At 57.5% G+C, this 18,231-nt stretch overlaps 1 protein-coding gene and 2 pseudogenes across 14 annotated transcripts in view; 2 read left to right on the top strand and 1 right to left on the bottom strand.

Annotated features, from left to right (window-relative positions):
- Window positions 1–18,231, bottom strand: part of MEF2D (myocyte enhancer factor 2D) — an 84,986-nt gene that overhangs the window by 32,646 nt on the left and 34,109 nt on the right. For all 14 annotated transcript variants that reach the window (XM_065043286.1, XM_065043296.1, XM_065043290.1 and 11 more), the window contains one exon: window positions 4,220–4,503. In XM_065043286.1, the coding sequence (XP_064899358.1) occupies window positions 4,220–4,273 (54 nt within the window). In that variant the 5' untranslated portion in view covers window positions 4,274–4,503. The remainder of the gene's footprint in view (window positions 1–4,219; window positions 4,504–18,231) is intronic.
- On the top strand, window positions 3,399–3,517 carry LOC135576627 (5S ribosomal RNA; annotated as a pseudogene).
- Window positions 3,694–3,812, top strand: LOC135576626 (5S ribosomal RNA; annotated as a pseudogene).

Genomic DNA, 18,231 nt, shown 5'->3' with positions numbered 1-18,231 from the left:
CGCTGCTCCCAGCGCCGACACTGAGCCAGCAGCACCGCGCTGCAGGTGGGACCCCGGCCAGGACGGGCACCAAAGCCAACCCGGGGCTCCCCAACAGCATTTCTGGTCCCACTAGAGAACGGCTTCACCATCGCGCGTGGCACAGCGTGACTTGGCCGTCCCCACCGCTACGGTCCTGCTGCTCCGAATGACACTCGGCACGGCCCGTGGGGGTTGCACATCCCCCTGAGATCCGGAGCCTCCAATGGGGCAGTTCATGGCTCTTTTGTGCCCCACTGTACCAGGGTGGTACCGAAGTGCTGACCCTACCCCAGGTCAAGGTGACTTCACCTCCACCAGCTGGGGGGGCAGGAGGGGTGGGACCCGTGGTCAGTTGATCGGGTCCTTAACGGGACCATGAGTCAACGGACAGGGTCGTTAGCAGAGGAGGTGCCCAGAGTAGCGTCTGGACCATGTTATGCCCACAGCCACATCTGACCAGACTATAAAACGGGGTTCCCGCCGAAGTCCCCCTTTGTGTGGTCATCTCGGAGCAGCGCGTCTGTGAACTGGAGCCCCCCCTTTAGACTGGGACGCCATCTAAGGAGACTTCCCAAGACTGAGAGCATCTCACCTCATTTGGTGAGTGCTAATTTACTGGATATATCCTTAAATAAGTCCTCGCCTAACCAGGCAGTGTTAGTCCTCGCCTAACCCAGGCAAGTGATTATTTCTTGTGGATACCCTGGGCTCTGGTTTGTTTCTTGTGTGTGCATGCACACTGGGGATCCTCATTATTTGCTGTACCCCAATAATCTCCTCAACTGATATCCGAACCTCTATTTTATGTTGTTGGAGCACTAATTAATTGTATAAACCCTGTTTCTGATCGGTTTATTGGCCGCACTTTTCCAGCCAGAATAAAGACTGGTTTGGAACTTGTTGCCCGCCTAAAAATGACTTTGGGTGCCCCCGTGCCACAGCCCCGGGAGCCCTTGAGAGGAACACACGCAGCATTGCCAATGACGTGGGGGGAACAGCCACGGGCGGCTGATCCTGCAGCTGCTGGTGCCAGGGACACCTCCCCAAAACCACATCGCCGTGTGCCACGAGCCCAGAGGCCAAACCCGCGAGCAAGGGCGGCTCTTGGCACGGCCGCGGTTTGGGTTTTGCCCTTGAGAAATGGAGCTTTGGCCGAGGTATGAGGTTACTCGTCCAAGAAATCAACCACCAACCTGAGCGGGGTCAAGCAGAACCCAAAGCACCAAATAGAACGATGTCTCTGCGAACGAGGGGATGTTTCCTGTGCAGACAGGGATGGGGTGGAGGAGCAGCCCTCTGCCTCGCCGCCCACGCTTCTTGCAGGGAAAAGCAAAGATTTGCCATTTAACCAGCCTCGATGCACAAAAGAACCGGCTAATGTCACCCTGCACGTCTGCCCGCGTGTCCATGACCCGGCGCGGAACCCCAACCCTGCCCATACCACAGAGGGGCCGGGACGGCCATGGGCACGAGCCTCATCTAGAAGAATTAACCTTGTAAGTCTAAGAGGGTAATCAAATCTCATGCTTCAGGGCCTAAGCCGATCACCAAAGGGGTCAGGAAGGAATTACAGCCCCACACTAGCAGGGGATTTTTGCCTTTCCCCTGATGCAGACCATATTGGCCGTTGCCAGAGTCAGCAGGCCGGCCCTGAAGGACTGATGGTCTGATCTGTTATGGCAAATCCCCTCCAGTAATTCCTCTAATGACATTAGCGACTCTTACTTGCTCTCCTCTCCCGGTTTTGGCTTCTGCTGTCATTCTGGTCTCCTTTGCGCGGCTCAGGGTCTGTGCACCCATGGCAGGCGAGACCCGGGTTGGGAGCAGGGCCGGACTCGCTGATGCTGCAGGTTGAGTGCAAGACGCATGGGAAGAGCTTCACCACCCAGCAAAGGCTCGACCCAAACTCCACCTGGGGTCCACAGCACCTCGGCGGCCCCAAATCACCCTTATTGATGAACTCTGCTTGCAACACCAGCAGAAACCCCGGCGTGGAGAGCGGCTGTGATTCCACAACACCCACGGACACGCTTTGGCCGTGACAACAGCAGGAGAGGAAGGGAAGAGGCACGAGGTGAAGCGAGACGGGCTATTTCTGAGCCCAGAGAGCGGCTCCCGGCATTGCACACACACCATGCGAGGCAGGAGGGGTTTCAATCACCCCCTTTAGCGGGATTCCAGCCGCCCCGGAGCAGGGATGGAGCAGCCGCTCCTCATGGAACGTCCTCTTGTTTCCCAAAGAAAGGGAGCAGTGAAAATAACTGACTGCAAAGCCTGCACTGACGACCAATTTAACAGCTGCCGCTTCGCTGACACCCGACCTAAACAGGGCTGGAAAAGCAAAGCAATCCGTGCCGCGCTTGTGCGGAAAGGCCGGGATGGGGAGCGATGCTCCTGCGTTGGGTTTTGGAAGAACCGGCCCTGCCGGGGATAAAGCTGCTGTCAAGGGAAAATCAACATCTTCCAGATCCACAGATTGGGTTTTGGGGATAAAACCTGACACCTAAACCCAGCGCTAAACCCACCTGGGCTTGGTTTAGGCCACGGAGAGCTCAGCGTGTCCGCCCCCCGCACCACGAGCAGCTCAACGCCCGCAGAAATGCCTCCCGGCGCTTGGCTTCTGCCTTTGGCACAGAGACGCCGCTTTCCCTTCCCGAAGGCTTATACAACAGGCTCGGCTGTGCCATCCGCCTCCAGCATTACCAAAGATTTTCCGTCCATCCGTCCGTCCCAACGCCTAACGGGGCCGCGAGGCTGCGAATCGCTCCTCCCCACACAACACCCGGCAGCGCTGCCCCATAAAACACACCCCAGCGGCTTTAACGACCCCCAACACCCTAATTATGGAAATAAACAGCGCCACGAGCAACCAAAAGCATTTTACACCCACCCCATCCCCCCAAACAACGTCGTAATGAAGAAAACCTGCAGTTTTCTATTGTTTCGCTGCGGAGCAATAAATCTGTTCATGCTTTTTAAGCATTAGGAATATACGCTATACATATATTTAGTGGTAGGTCAGGCTGGGGTATTGCAGGGATGGGAATACCAAAGGCATAGGGCTGAATAAACTCAGGGACCACGGGAGCCTGAAATTCTTGTGGTTATGGGGAAATACATGGATGGATTCATCACAGAGCAAACCTGGGCCAGCCCAAAAAACACATTAATTAGGGGAAAATGTGTTGTTCTTTTTTGTCTGGGATATACACGTGTATTTCTACACACGCTTCAACACAGAACAAGAAGGGTTAGAAGGGGGTGGTCAGTAGGTCAGAGAGGTTCTCCTGCCCCTCTGCTCTGCCCTTGAAAAAAGGGTTGAGTTCAGATACTATCAGGATATACTTGGGGAACATATATATATACATACATGTAATATATGCAGCCATAGCACCCTGAGAACGCCCCATCTCATCTGATCTGGGAAGCTAAGCAGGGTCGGGCCCGGTCAGTACTTGGATGGGAGACCAGCTGGGAACAGCGGGTGCTGTGGGCTGAGCCAGCACTGGGCCCTTGTGGCCAGGAAGCCAATGGGACCTGGGGCGGGTTAGAAGGGGGTGGTCAGTAGATCAGAGAGGTTCTCCTGCCCCTCTGCTCTGCCCTTGAATAAAGGGTTTAGTTCAGATACTATCGGGATATACTTGGGGAACATATGTATATACATAATGTAATATATGCAGCCATAGCACCCTGAGAACGCCCCATCTCATCTGATCTGGGAAGCTAAGCAGGGTCGGGCCCGGTCAGTACTTGGATGGGAGACCAGCTGGGAATAGCGGGTGCTGTGGGCTGAGCCAGCACTGGGCCCTGGATTCATATAGGTTTTCCAATTAAATAAAAGAATACTTGGGGTTGTTTGCGTTGAGAAAAGCGGATACTTGCGGCTGTTTTCGATTGGAAAAACCTCACGGAAAATGTCAACTGAAATATATTTCGTGCAAGGCAAAAATAAAAGGCAACTAAGTGGGGAAGATGCTTCTGGAAAAGCGCTTAGATGGAAAGTCCAAGGCACGGCAGAACGGGGCTGTTTCTCTGCATTGGGGATCCGCCTGGATCCAGCACCGCTGCTGAGTTTGGCCCATCTGCTTCGTTTAGGGGTTGGGAGAGAAAAGCACTGCTTAGGCCAAAATGGGATGGAAATGGGTGGATTTGGAAGTGGAACCCTTCAAATGAGGGGGGAGGAGGGGGAGGCACCGACCTGCCGGTTGCGCTCGTCCGTGATCCGCTGGATCTGGATCTTTTTTCTCCCCATCTTGGCGGGAAATCGGCGCGGCGGCCGGGACGACTTGGCTTCAGGGCAGGGGAAAAGGAGCCCCCGTTTTAAAAGGCTTTCATGAAAGGGCGTGGGGGGCTTGATTTTGGTGGATGAGAAAAGAACCCAACAAAAAAATCAAAATGAAAAATAAAAATGAGTTCGGCGTCGCTCCTTGCTCAGTTCATGGTCTCCTCCTGTGCGGCCGGATCCAGCGGCTGCTCAGAAACCTGCAAAAAGAGAGAGAGACAAGGGGTGAGAACGGCTGTCACCAAACCCATCCTAGATCTGGTGCCCTCCCAGCATCCTCCCAGTACCACAGAGTGACAGAATGACAGGGACTGGAAGCCCATCCAGTGCAATCCCCCCATGGAGCAGGAACACCCAGATGAGGTTACACAGGAAGGTGTCCAGGCGGGTTGGAATGTCTGCACAGAAGGAGACTCCACAACCCCCTGGGCAGCCTGGGCCAGGCTCTGCCACCCTCACCCCAACAAGTTGCTTCTCATCTTCCAGCGGAACCTCCTGTGTTGCAGTTTGCACCCATTGCCCCTTGTCCTGTCCCTGGTTGTCACCAGAAGAGCCTGGCTCCATCCTCCTGACACTGCCCCTTTCCATCTTGATCCCCAGCAATGAGTCCCCCCTCAGGCTCCTCTTGTCCAGCTCCAGAGCCCCAGCTCCCTCAGCCTTTCCTCACACGGGAGATGCTCCACTCCCTCCAGCATCTTGGTGGCTGCGCTGGACTCTCTCCAGCAGTTCCCTGTCCTGCTGGAACTGAGGGGCCACAGCTGGACACAAGATTCCAGGTGTGGTCTCCCCAGGGCAGAGCAGAGGGGCAGGAGAACCTCTCTGACCTACTGACCACCCCCTTCTAACCCACCCCAGGTCCCATTGGCTTCCTGGCCACAAGGGCCCAGTGCTGGCTCATGGTCCCCCTGCTGTCCCCAGGACCCCCAGCTCCCTTTTCACTGCTCCAACAGCTCATTCCCAACTTACACTGGAACCTGGGCTTGTTCTGCCCACATTCAAGACTCTACACTTGCCCTGTTCTATTTCATTACATTTCTCCTCACCCAGCTCTCCAGCCTGTCCAGGTCTCGCTGGACCTTATGCTGTATCCGGGCACCAACCGACCCCCCCAGCCCTATTTCACCCCATTTTCAGCCTGCGCCGCATCGCAGTGAGGGGGACAGAGGGGGACAACTCATTTTTCTGCATGCCTGTTTGTCTCCCGGTTGTGTCTCCGCGTGGCCGGGTAAGAACATGGATAACACTGCACTTCAGATGAGGGTTCCCGTGCCAAGACCCGGGCAGAGGGAAAAGCTGATCCCAAAATAGCTTCTATCCGCCTCAATTTGGCAGCTCCAAGGCCTTGGTTGTGTCACAAACAGAGCTTTTCCTCCCCATCATCACCCCAAATTCACCCGCAGCATCCGCAGCCGCCTCCTGCTCTGCTGCCACCCCAACACGGAGCCCCAGACCCCACTGAGCCCCCCGGGACCTCGACTCCAACCAGCACCTCCTCATCTACCAACCTCAACACAAACAAGCCCTGACGGCCTCACTCCCACACGTGTTTTTCGGGGTTCATTGAGTCGTGTGAGTCACTTTTCTTCTCTGCTTTTTGGGGGGTAAAACTATTCATCGTGCTCTGTGGTTTCAGTGTTGGTTCGAGCACCCGAGAAGGGAGACGGGAGGTTTTATTCCTCCTCTGACACCCACAATTTGCACTGTGGGGAAGACAAGCACTGGGGAGCCCGGGAAGGGCCATTTGCAGGAGAGCAGAGCCACAAAGGCAGCAAAAATGCTGCTTTTTCTTGTAAGTCCCACCAGGAATGGTCTTCGCAAGGACAAACTGTATGGGGATGGTGTTTGCTGCTTGAATCATTGCTTCTTGAAATCGGTGTGTGTTTCCCCTCCCGGTAGTGAATGGGAGGGACTGTCTGGCTACAAGCAGCACCGGTGCCTCAGGGGGTGCCGAGCCGGTGCCAGGGGGATGCGCTTTGGCTGCTGCTCGCCATCGCTCTGTGGCCAGCACTGAGAAGGCCAGTCACAGAGCGCCACTGGTACTAGGGCCTCGCTGGTCCCAGGGCATTGCTGGCCTTAGGGCATCGCTGACCTCAGGGCATCACCGGTCCCAGGGCATCACTGGTCCCAGGACATCACTGGCCTCAGGGCATCACTGGCCTCAGGGCATCACTGGTCCCAGGACATCACCGGTCCCAGGACATCACTGGCCTCAGGGCATCACTGGCCTCACGGCATCACCGGTCCCAGGACATCACCAGTCCCATGGCATCACTGGTCTCAGGGCATTGCCAGTCCCAGGGCATCACTGGTCCCAGGGCACCACCGGTCCCAGACCATCGCTGGTTCCAGAGCATCACTGGTCTCAGAGCATCACTGATCCCAGGGCACCACTGGTCCCAGGGCATTGTCTGTCCCAGAGTATCACTGGTCCCAGGGCATCGCTGATCCCAGGGCATCGCTGGTCCCAGGGCATCTCCAGTCCCAGGACATCGGTGGTCCCAGGACATCTCCAGTCCCAGAGCATCTCCAGTCCCAGAGCATCACTGGTTCCAGGACATCACTGGTCCCAAGCCATCAGTGGTCCCAAGCCATCAGTGGTCCCAGAGCATCACCAACTTCAAGCCATCTCTGGTCCCAGGGCATTGCTGGTCCCAGAGCATCACCAGTCCCAGGGCATCACTGGTCCCAGAGTATCAATGGTCTCAGGCCATCGCTGGTCCCAGGGCGTCGCTGGTCCCAGGGCATCACCAACCTCAGGCCATCACTGGCCCCAGGGCATCGCTGGTCCCAGGGCATCACCAGCCTCAGGCCATCACTGGTCCCAGGGCATCGCTGATCCCAGGGCATCACCAACCTCAGGCCATCACTGGTCCCAGGGCATCGCTGGTCCCAGGGCATCACCAACCTCAGGCCATCACTGGTCCCAGGGCATCGCTGGTCCCAGAGCATTGCCGGTCCCACGCGCTGCTGCTTGGGCTGGCACAGGGAGCAGAGGACGCAGGTGCCGTGCTGCCACAAGAGCATCCCCCGAAGGCGGGTGATACAGGACGAGCCAAAAGGAAGAAGACGACTTTTGTTTCAACCACCCCGAGTGGCTGCTTGGCATTTCCACCACCAGCCCACGCAGGACAGAGCCCACAGCCACGAGGCCTGGGAACGACCTGAGGATTTTGCACATGCAGAGAAAATATGGTGGAGGAGGAACTTTCCACTGAGTTTACTTCGCATCTTTTCCCCTTGGAGTTGCCATTTCTTTAAGCTGCCTGTAAAATATTCACCTTCACCACCTTCAAAACCAGCAGCAGCAGCACGAAGTAGCAACATCTCTGCATCGGGACCCAGGGCAAGATGCTAATTCTTTCCTTGTGCTACAGCTCTTGGATAGAGAAATCTTCTGAAAAGACAGTGGATTTACTGTCCAAACCAGAGAGGAACTCTCCAGAAGCAACAATAAACACTGGAGAACAACGGGCAGTAAATTGAAACCGAGTGAAAGGAAACATATTTGAACACAATTCATTTGTGGGGCTTCTTCACAGGATGCTACGGTGGCCAAAAGCTTTGCGGCATTCGCGAAAGAGATGGGATGTTTGTAAGGCTGAGGAGAAAACGCCGGTGCTGCTCATCCCACCCCAGCGTGGTGCGAGATGATGCTTCTCATCTGCGCTCCAACCGCGCTCCCCGCCCCGCGCCAAAATCAAACCATGGTACGAACCACCTTTCTCAACCATCAGACCACGTTCCTCCCACTGCTCTCAAAGCGCAATGCTCATGGTCCCAGCCCCGGTAAAGTCCCCCGGGGGAAAATGGCAACGTGACAACACTTGGGTTGTCGTGGTGGGGAGAAAGGAGCCAGTGACACCCCTGATTGAACGGGAAGGAAAACTCCCAATGGCAAACCTGGTCCTCGGATGGGAGAAACAAGAGATGAAAACATCCCAGAGCTGTTTGCTGCCCTCCAAACACATCCAAACAACTCCCTTCTCCTCGTCGTCTTGCTACAGTTGGGGTTTTGGGCTGGGTTTATTTGGTTTTCGGTTGGGTTTTTTCCCGACTTATATTTGAAGTCAGGTATTCTTTCATGTTTCCTGCCCAGGTGGTTGTTTCAGAAATAGCGGCCACAGGTTCAAGTTTCTGAGCAGCATCAGCAAGTGTAAGAAACCTGGAGAGATTCTCCGTCGCCTGCCCATGCACTGGCAGCACCGGGGAGCAGCGCTGGAGCCAGCCCAGCAGCACCCGCCGTGCACCGAGCACTGAGACAAGCACCCCAGAGCAACCATCACACAACGTCAGGGGTTGGAGGGCCCTGGAAAGCCCATCCAGTGCAATCCCCCCGGAGCAGGAACACCCAGATGAGGTTACACAGGAAGGTGTCCAGGCGGGTTGGAATGTCTGCACAGAAGGAGACTCCACAACCCCCTGGGCAGCCTGGGCCAGGCTCTGCCACCCTCACCCCAACAAGTTGCTTCTCATCTTCCAGCGGAACCTCCTGTGTTGCAGTTTGCACCCATTGCCCCTTGTCCTGTCCCTGGTTGTCACCAGAAGAGCCTGGCTCCATCCTCCTGACACTGCCCCTTTCCATCTTGATCCCCAGCAATGAGTCCCCCCTCAGGCTCCTCTTGTCCAGCTCCAGAGCCCCCAGCTCCCTCAGCCTTTCCTCACACGGGAGATGCTCCACTCCCTCCAGCATCTTGGTGGCTGCGCTGGACTCTCTCCAGCAGTTCCCTGTCCTGCTGGAGCTGAGGGGCCACAGCTGGACACAAGATTCCAGGTGTGGTCTCCCCAGGGCAGAGCAGAGGGGCAGGAGAACCTCTCTGACCTACTGACCACCCCCTTCTAACCCACCCCAGGTCCCATTGGCTTCCTGGCCACAAGGGCCCAGTGCTGGCTCATGGTCCCCCTGCTGTCCCCAGGACCCCCAGCTCCCTTTTCACTGCTCCAACAGCTCATTCCCAACTTACACTGGAACCTGGGCTTGTTCTGCCCACATTCAAGACTCTACACTTGCCCTTGTTCTATTTCATCACATTTCTCCTGCCCAGCTCTCCAGCCTGTCCAGGTCTCTGATGGCAGCACAGCTTCCAGTGTCACCCACTCCTCCCAGCTTGGTGTCACCAGCAAACTCGCTGACAGTCACTCTATTCCCTCGTCCAAATTGTTGATGAATATATTGAATAATACCAGCCCCGCTACTGACCCCTGAGGCACTGCACTGGGTACAGGTCCCAACTGGACTCTGTCCATCAGTAAATCACTCCAGCTCCCTCACTGTCCACCTGCAGCACCAGGGTGTCTCCCATTACCCTTCTCCATGCTCAGGTGGAGTTGAAGGACTGTACTACCGAGCATCCAGAGTGCAGGACTTTTCATGGGAGTTAAACTCTTAAATAACTTCTAACATTTGGTCATGAAATCACCTTTATCCTTGGTCACTAAATCACCTTTTCTTCCTTCCGAGACAGCAGTATCTTTCTCCTTACCCTGGTTTTCCAAGGAAACAAGGCTCATGCTCCCCCATGGCGCACCTGCCCCGCACAGCGTCCGAGCCCATGGGACCTTTCCAGCCCATTTGGGATGAGGCACTGATGTCCCCAACCCATGACACTCCAGCAAGTCAACGTGGCCACCAGCACATCAAGCCCAACCCTCACGAGACACCAGAGAAGCTCCATAGCCCCAAGCAGCTCGCCTTGCCCTAAGCCTGATCCAGCGCTGTCCTAAACCAGACTTGGGCTGGCTCAAACATGAGGTGCAGAGCAGCATCGTGCTCGGGGCCACCCCGGGCACCCACAACCTCGCTGCCATCCCCAGTGGTACCCGTTTCCATGGCAACCATCTCCGCGCAACCACTGAGCATCGCAGCTGCAGCGCCCCGCGCCGACGAAGCGCCGGGTCCGAGGGCATCGTGAGGGACCTACAAATGTCACGGGCACCGTGCCATGCGAAGGGCACCGACTCTTCCCGGCCCTCATCGGCACCCGGCAAATTCGGCAAAGGGGAAATTCAGCATCGCCCTGGGGAAGCACCCGAGAGCACCCGCATCCTCCCTCCTGCCCTACGCCCCCTTGCACAAGGATGACTATCACAGCAATTAACACACATGCCAATTAGCGACAAGCAGGTGCTGGTTAACTCTGTGCTGAGTAATTCATACCCAGCTCCGAGTAAATTGCTTTAAATTGGAGAGACGGGTGGGGGAGCAGAGTTGGCATTTTGCAAATGGGAGAAGAAAGGAAAAGCAAAGAGAAATCTCAGCTGGGAGATGTTTTTACAAAACAAGGGATTTGGGGGTGCGGAATCCACAGCTCCAAGAGCTGATGTCTCTTCCAAAGCCTTAGGAAGATAAATAAAGGCAAATAAATGCAGCCTTTCCAAAAAGGTTCTTCCTTTTGAGCTGTGGCTCTGCGTGGCTTTGCTCTTCCCATCGCGGCCCCCAAGTCACTAATGCATGGGGAGAAACACACGGTGTGATCAGTGATGGGAAAATTGGGATGGGTTCACAGCACCATTGGTTCAAGTGGTGTTTTCCCATCTCCATCCCCAAATCGGTTTCCCCAGGCAGGGCCAGAAAAGGGAGAAGGAGAAAAACGCTGCCACCCTCAAGACCAACAAGTTGCTTCTCATCTTCCAGCGGAACCTCCTGTGTTGCACTTTGCACCCATTGCCCCTTGTCCTGTCCCTGGTTGTCACCAGAAGAGCCTGGCTCCATCCTCCTGACACTGCCCCTTTCCATCTTGATCCCCAGCAATGAGTCCCCCCTCAGGCTCCTCTTGTCCAGCTCCAGAGCCCCAGCTCCCTCAGCCTTTCCTCACACGGGAGATGCTCCACTCCCTCCAGCATCTTGGTGGCTGCGCTGGACTCTCTCCAGCAGTTCCCTGTCCTGCTGGAGCTGAGGGGCCACAGCTGGACACAAGATTCCAGGTGTGGTCTCCCCAGGGCAGAGCAGAGGGGCAGGAGAACCTCTCTGACCTACTGACCACCCCCTTCTAACCCACCCCAGGTCCCATTGGCTTCCTGGCCACAAGGGCCCAGTGCTGGCTCATGGTCACCCCGCTGTCCTCAGGACCCCCAGGTCCCTTTCCCCTACACTGATAAGAAATAGTTGGGGATTATTATCATTATGCAGAGCTCTGGGGAGACCTTAGTGCGGCCTTAAAAGAAAGATGGGGACAGATTTTGAGCAGGGCCTGTTGTGATAGGACAAGGGTGATGGTTTTAAACTAAAGGAGGGAGATTGAGGCTGGATAGAATGAAATTGTTGTCCTGAGGGTGGTGAGAGCCTGGCCCAGGTACCCAGAGAGGAGGTAGATGAACCATCCCTGAGACATCCCAGGCCAGGCTGGACGGGGCTCTGAGCAACCTGAGCTGGTGAAGATGTCCCTGTCATGGCAGGGGGGGCACTGGGGGAGCTTTAAACGTCCCTTCAACCCAAACCATTCTATGATTCACTGAACCCAGCCCAGCAGGCCCAACATTTTGGGGGGCTCAAGGTTAACCCTCACATGGAAACGACTAACAACTCACCACATGGACACCTTCCCCTGCTCGGAACATCTCCGGACCAGACCGGCTGCGCCACGACCTTCAGCGCACAACGGCTGGGGACGGGGTTTGAGAGGCGCGGGGTTTGTCCCATCCCTGCGGCACGAGGAAGCCGGGGCCGGGGAAACGCTGCTGCGCTGCAAACCAACCCACCAGCTCAGCCCGCCATGGGAAGTGGTTTACACCGCCGCCCCGCGCCGAGCGCACACCAAACCCTTCGCCGCGGGGGGCACGGGGCGGACGGGCCGGTGAAGCGAGGGAGCGGTGACGTTCCGGTGGCGGCGAGAGCGGCTCCACACCCAAACTTGCCACTTTTACCAAGAAAAGCGGCAGCGCGTCGCGGCTGCGCCGGTGGGGGAGCGAGCCGGCAGCACCGACGCCGAGCTCGGACTCCACCGCTGCAAAACACCCTTCAAAGCAATTGCAGATAAAGCAACAAAGCACAACGAAGGTCTCCAAAGCTCAGCCCGAGGCTCTCGGGTCTCACACCGAACCAATGGAGCCACTTCCCCGCTGCGGCCGGGCTGGACTCCATCCATGAAGGACGTGGACTGAGCTCAAGTCACCTCTTGAACCCGAATGTTTAAGTGCAGCTCTTGCTTTCCTGTTTCCTTTCTCGCTGTCGGCCAAACCTGCCTTTGTGACTTGATTGTTGCTTTTTTTACCATATCCTCCATGCTGACACCAAGGCCTTTTCGTTTCCTTCTTGGTGGTTTGTGGATCTGCAGGAGCAGCTTCCTCCTCCTCTACAGAGCGGGGAGAAACCCCCCGAAAAGACGGCGCCTGTATTCAGGTTAATGTTGCTCATCCTAACCCGCAAAGCCACCGGTGCTGTGTTTGCCGTCATCCCACCATCATCATCCCACCATCATCATCCCACCATCATCATCCCACCATCATCATCATCCCACCATCATCATCATCCCACCATCATCATCTCACCATCATCAACCCACCGTCATCATCCCACCGTCATCATCCCACCGTCATCATCCCACCGTCATCATCCCACCGTCATCCCACCACCATCATCCCACCATCATTCCACCATCATCATCCCACCATCATCATCCCACCATCATCATCCCACCATCATCCCACCGTCATCGTCCCACCGTCATCGTCCCACCGTCATCATCCCACCGTCATCCCACCATCATCATCCCACCATCATCATCCCACCATCATCATCCCACCATCATCATCCCACCATCATCATCCCACCATCATCATTCCACCATCATCCCACCATCATCATCCCACCGTCATCCCACCATCATCATCCCACCATCATCATCCCACCATCATCATCCCACCATCATCATCCCACCATCATCCCACCATCATCATCCCACCATCATCATTCCACCATCATCATCCCACCATCATCATCCCACCATCATCCCACCCAGCGTGGCTGCGGGACGGGGGTGACCCCGGCACCCTGGGGGCTGCTGCAAAGGGGCGACGCAGCCATTCAGGGACACGGTGACGTCCCCAGAGCGTGGCAGGAGCGCATCCCCAGCGCCCATGAAGGACTCCAGCTCGCATTGTTTAGCACCTCTTTATCTCCAAACCGAGATCAAAACCGCACAAACATGCTAAAGTCTCCTCCAAAGCTTCTATTCTGGTTTCAGGATGATGCTATCTGGGTTCCTGTGTCGAGCCTCCAGATGCAGGCAGGGGGAGGGGAGAGAGAGGAAGGCGGCCGAAATGCAGCTCCGGAGCAAAGCTCCTGCTCGGAAATACAGCTGCAAAGCCTCCCCGGGGCCGAATCCTGCTCAGCCAGCAGGTGTAAATCCAACCGCACGCTGCAATCCCTCCCGCGCACCTGGAGCCTGCGGGAGGGCCCCAATTTCCCCCAAATGGCAGCAAAACCAGCGGCTCAGCCCCTCCTGGCCGTGCAGGATCCATCGCACCGGCTGCAGGTACAAACCTCGGGGGGCTCCAAGCGACGCTGGATTCAACCAGGTCCCCGAGGGATTTCCGAAAGACACATATATTCCTGACCCAGATTCGGGAGCTCTCCGGAGAAAAGCAGATGCCAAGCGCGCAGGCAGCTCTGCTGAGCTGTAACGAACTGCGCGCCGTGCCAAGACCGGCGCGGTTGGGGGGAAAAGCAAGCACAGCTCCTAAATGATGCTGGAGGACCAGCGCTCGCCTGGCGAGGTGAAAGGAAGGATCTGGGGGGGGGTATTAAACTGGGGGTGATTTCTCCTGCAGCTTATGCGTCCGTTTGCACCAGCGTGGACTCAGACAACACGCAGCAAACCAGGGTGACGGCACCACGGCACCACCCAAAGCACTCTGGTCCCCTGCAGCCCCAGCCAGCGATGCCGTCACATCCAGCACCGCAGAGTGACAGCGGGGACAGCCGGTGACCTTCCCTGCACCACCAGCATGGCCAGAGCCAGCAGCGCCCGGAGGGGACACAGGCAGCTGGCAGAGCCCTGGGCAAGGTCACCGGCCCGTGGCCCCGCTCAGTGCTGGCCAGAAGCCAACCAGGGGACGGTCAGCACCCTGCGCCAAGGCCAGGATGCGGCCTCGGGGAGGTAAAGCCCATGGGATGGGGGCGAGAGCGGATCCACAGCCCCTCGCGCTGTGCGGGTTCCCAGGGGGCAGCAGGTTCGGGAACAGCGCTGGACCGAGGATGCAGCCACGGGAAAAGCCCCACGGCATTGAGCAGGGACCATGGCGATGGCAACACGCCAGGGCCACATGTCACTGGGCCTGGCTGCGGTCTGGGCACCCCATTATGGGCACAGCCCCACCTTTGCCAGCCCCGTGCCACCTCCAAACTCCATCCAAACTCCAAACTCCATCCAAACTCCATCTCCATCCAATCACAGAATCAGAATGTGAGGGGTTGGAGGGACCTGGAAAGCTCATCCAGTGCAATCCCCCCGGAGCAGGAACACCCAGATGAGGTTACACAGGAAGGTGTCCAGGCGGGTTGGAATGTCTGCACAGAAGGAGACTCCACAACCCCCCTGGGCAGCCTGGGCCAGGCTCTGCCACCCTCACCCCAACAAGTTGCTTCTCATCTTCCAGCGGAACCTCCTGTGTTGCACTTTGCACCCATTGCCCCTTGTCCTGTCCCTGGTTGTCACCAGAAGAGCCTGGCTCCATCCTCCTGACACTGCCCCTTTCCATCTTGATCCCCAGCAATGAGTCCCCCCTCAGGCTCCTCTTGTCCAGCTCCAGAGCCCCAGCTCCCTCAGCCTTTCCTCACACGGGAGATGCTCCACTCCCTCCAGCATCTTGGTGGCTGCGCTGGACTCTCTCCAGCAGTTCCCTGTCCTGCTTCAATCCAACCTCCATCCCCAGGGAGCAGCAGCTGGAGCAGCCGAAGCCGTTCCCCTTCCTTCCACTCCTCCATCCATCCATCACCAGCTCTAGAGCTGGAGACCAGGGGTAATTTTCCCCTCTGCACTAAGTAGGGTTTTCTAAATGAAGGGAAACGAGAGCCCATTATCCAGCTCTGGCGCCCACCCCCACGGCTCCCTGCAGGGCATGAAATAACCACCTGCCAGCTCCCGGAGCCCCGCGCCGCCGCAATGATATCGCAGCTTCCCCTGTCACTATTGTCAGAGTAAAATTTAGATACCTGGTAATGAGGAGGTTTAATATGACAGATGAGAGGTTGACTCATTAAAAAAAGAGAGAAGGAAAGAGAGCTGAACTGGGGGCTGGATGCTGAGCTCCCAGCCCAGATGGAAATGGGGAAGGCTGTCAAATCCCCCCCACGCCAGCGGGGAGCAGGAGCAGCTCTTGACCCCCACGCAGACCCACGGTGGGGACTTTGGCTGGTGCTGAGGCCACGAGGAGGAAAAGAGGGGGATGGAGGGGAAAGAAGCGGCTGCAGTTTTGGGGACACCCAGTCCAGCTCCCCCTGAGCTGCCTCCCCTCCCCGCGACAGGGGGTCAACCCAAGGAGAATCCTCAGCATCCAACATCAGGCATGTTTTGCTTTTAGGGTGTTTACACAGTACGACGCAAACCTGGGGTGGGGGCACCCAAGGCTATTGTCAGCACCCAGACTCCAATATCATCCCCCATCTGCTCGGACACCCAAGGGTGCACCCCGGGGTGCACCCAGCGTGGTCCCCAGGACCCCATGCCCAATGATCAGCAAGTCCCAAAACACAGCGTGCCAAAGGGGGACAACCTGCTGCAGGATCCCACCCCCCCACATGGAAATGTGGTCCCCAGGGGCGGCTCAGCACCGGGAGGGGGGCGAAACCCTCCTCGCAGGGATTTTCGGGGCTCTACATGCAAGGGGATGGGATTTCCCGCACTAGCACAGGGGATAAGGCTCTCCCCATGGTGGGTTTTACCCAGCGGAAACTCCATGAGACCCAAGAAGCCGGAGCTCAGCCCTTGAGCACAACGCCAAGGGCTCAGTCCGTCCCCGAGGGCCACCAACAGCTTTCAAAGTGGCCTCCCAAAACCACTTCTTATTTTTCCCTCCCCCAAGCACTGGTGAGTAATAGCGGCCGCGCTCAAAGTCACGGGGCCGCTCATTTATTTGCATCTGCCAACTGCTGCCTGCGCCCGCGCCCAACGCGGCCATTGCACCCAGCACATCTGCAGATGCCAAGGCAACGCAGAAGCAGATGTTCCTCCTGCGTTGGCCCATCCCATTGGCCCATCCCATCTAAACTATCCTATGATGCCACGTCCTGAGCTCCCCGGGGGCCGCAGGGCCCGGCGCGTCGCCGGGGTGCAGAGGGGATGGTTGGGAAGGGGATGGCGATCACCATGAGGATACAAAGCGAACGAGCCACTGAACATTGGGAGGGTGGCGCTGGAGCAGCGCACACCGGAGGGTCCCTTGAGGGACACATTGGGACCAAAGTCCCCTTGCTCATACTCAACCATCGTGGCTCCAATCAGCCCCCGGTACTTCCAACCTTGCCATCTGCTTTTCTCAGAGGCCACCTGCCCAACCCTCTACACATCTCCACCATTTCCACCCCGAACCCCTATTTTACCATTACAGGCTCAGCTCAGAGCACGCCAACATCTTCCAGCTGGAAGCTCAGCACCGTGCACCACAATTACCTTTAATAAAGCAGCAGAGGTGCACACGCAGCCTTCGTTAGTTGGGACAAGCAGAATCCAAGACCCTGCAGGAGGAACGGAGCAGAAAGAGCCACCCCTTGGCCCCAAGAGCCACAGCCCAAGTGCCACGGGAGGAGAAGGAGCCACCAAGAAGCGCAGAGCCGGCTCCGGCCACCAGCGACCCCCATTCCGGCCATGGAGGAACCGGGCCCGGATAAGATGTCACACACCAAAAATGGGTCCAACTTCTTTTTCTCCTCAGCATGGCACTGAAAAGGCAATGGCTCCAACCCAGCGCCGTGTACCACGGGGCCCTCGATCCGGAGCCCCAGCACGGCACCACCGGAGCACCCCAGGGACTGTGGGGCACCCCAGAGACCAACAGGGCATCCCTGGGACCACCGGAGCACCACAGAGACCATGGGGCACCCCAAGGGCCAATAGGGAATCCCTGGGACCACCAGAGCACCCCAGGGACCATGGGGCACCCCAGGGACCAACGGGGCACCTCATGGATCAATGGGGCATTTCTGGGACCATGGGGTACCCCAGGGATCAACGGGGTATCCCTGGGTCCACGGGTACCCCAAGGACCACAGAAGCATCCCAGGGACCAATGAGGCACCCCAGGGACCACAGGGCATCTCTGGGTCCATGGGGTACCTCAAGGACCACAGGAGCACCCCAGGGACCATAGGAGCACCCCAAGGATCAATGGGGTATCCCTGGGTCCACGGGTACCCCAAGGACCACAGGAGCACCCCAGGAACCAATGGGGCACCCCAGGGACCATGGGGCACCCCAGGGATCAATGGGGTATCTCTGGGTCCACGGGGTACCTCAAGGACCACAGGAGCATCCCAGGGACCATGGGGCACCCCAGGGACCACAGGAGCACCCCAGGGATCAATGGGGTATCCCTGGGTCCACGGGTAGCCCAACGACCACAGAAACACCCCAGGGACCAATGGGGCACCCCATGGATCAGTGGGGTATCCCTGGGTCCATGGGGTACCTCAAGGACCACAGGAGCACCCCAGGGATCAATGGGGCACCCCAGGGACCACAGGACACCCCAGGGACCACAGCACACCCAGAGCTGCCACACCTAAATCCAGGGCAGGGGGTGGCCAAACCATCTCCAGGTCCCTTGTCCCCAGGGTGACTCGGGGCCGGGGGGACGCCCGCGGTGCCGCAAAGGCTTTGCCGCCGGCTTGGCTGAGATCCGACCGCACTCCGGCTCAGCAGCAGCTGCTACCCACGTGTGTCTGCGGGGACAAGCCGAGGGGGCCGGATCCTCACCCCCCTTCCCAAGGCAGGAGA

Source organism: Columba livia, chromosome 28 (genome assembly GCF_036013475.1).
Source record: "Columba livia isolate bColLiv1 breed racing homer chromosome 28, bColLiv1.pat.W.v2, whole genome shotgun sequence".
In the NCBI taxonomy this organism is placed as follows: Eukaryota; Metazoa; Chordata; class Aves; order Columbiformes; family Columbidae; genus Columba; species Columba livia.
This window is presented reverse-complemented; position numbering and strand designations above follow the sequence as displayed.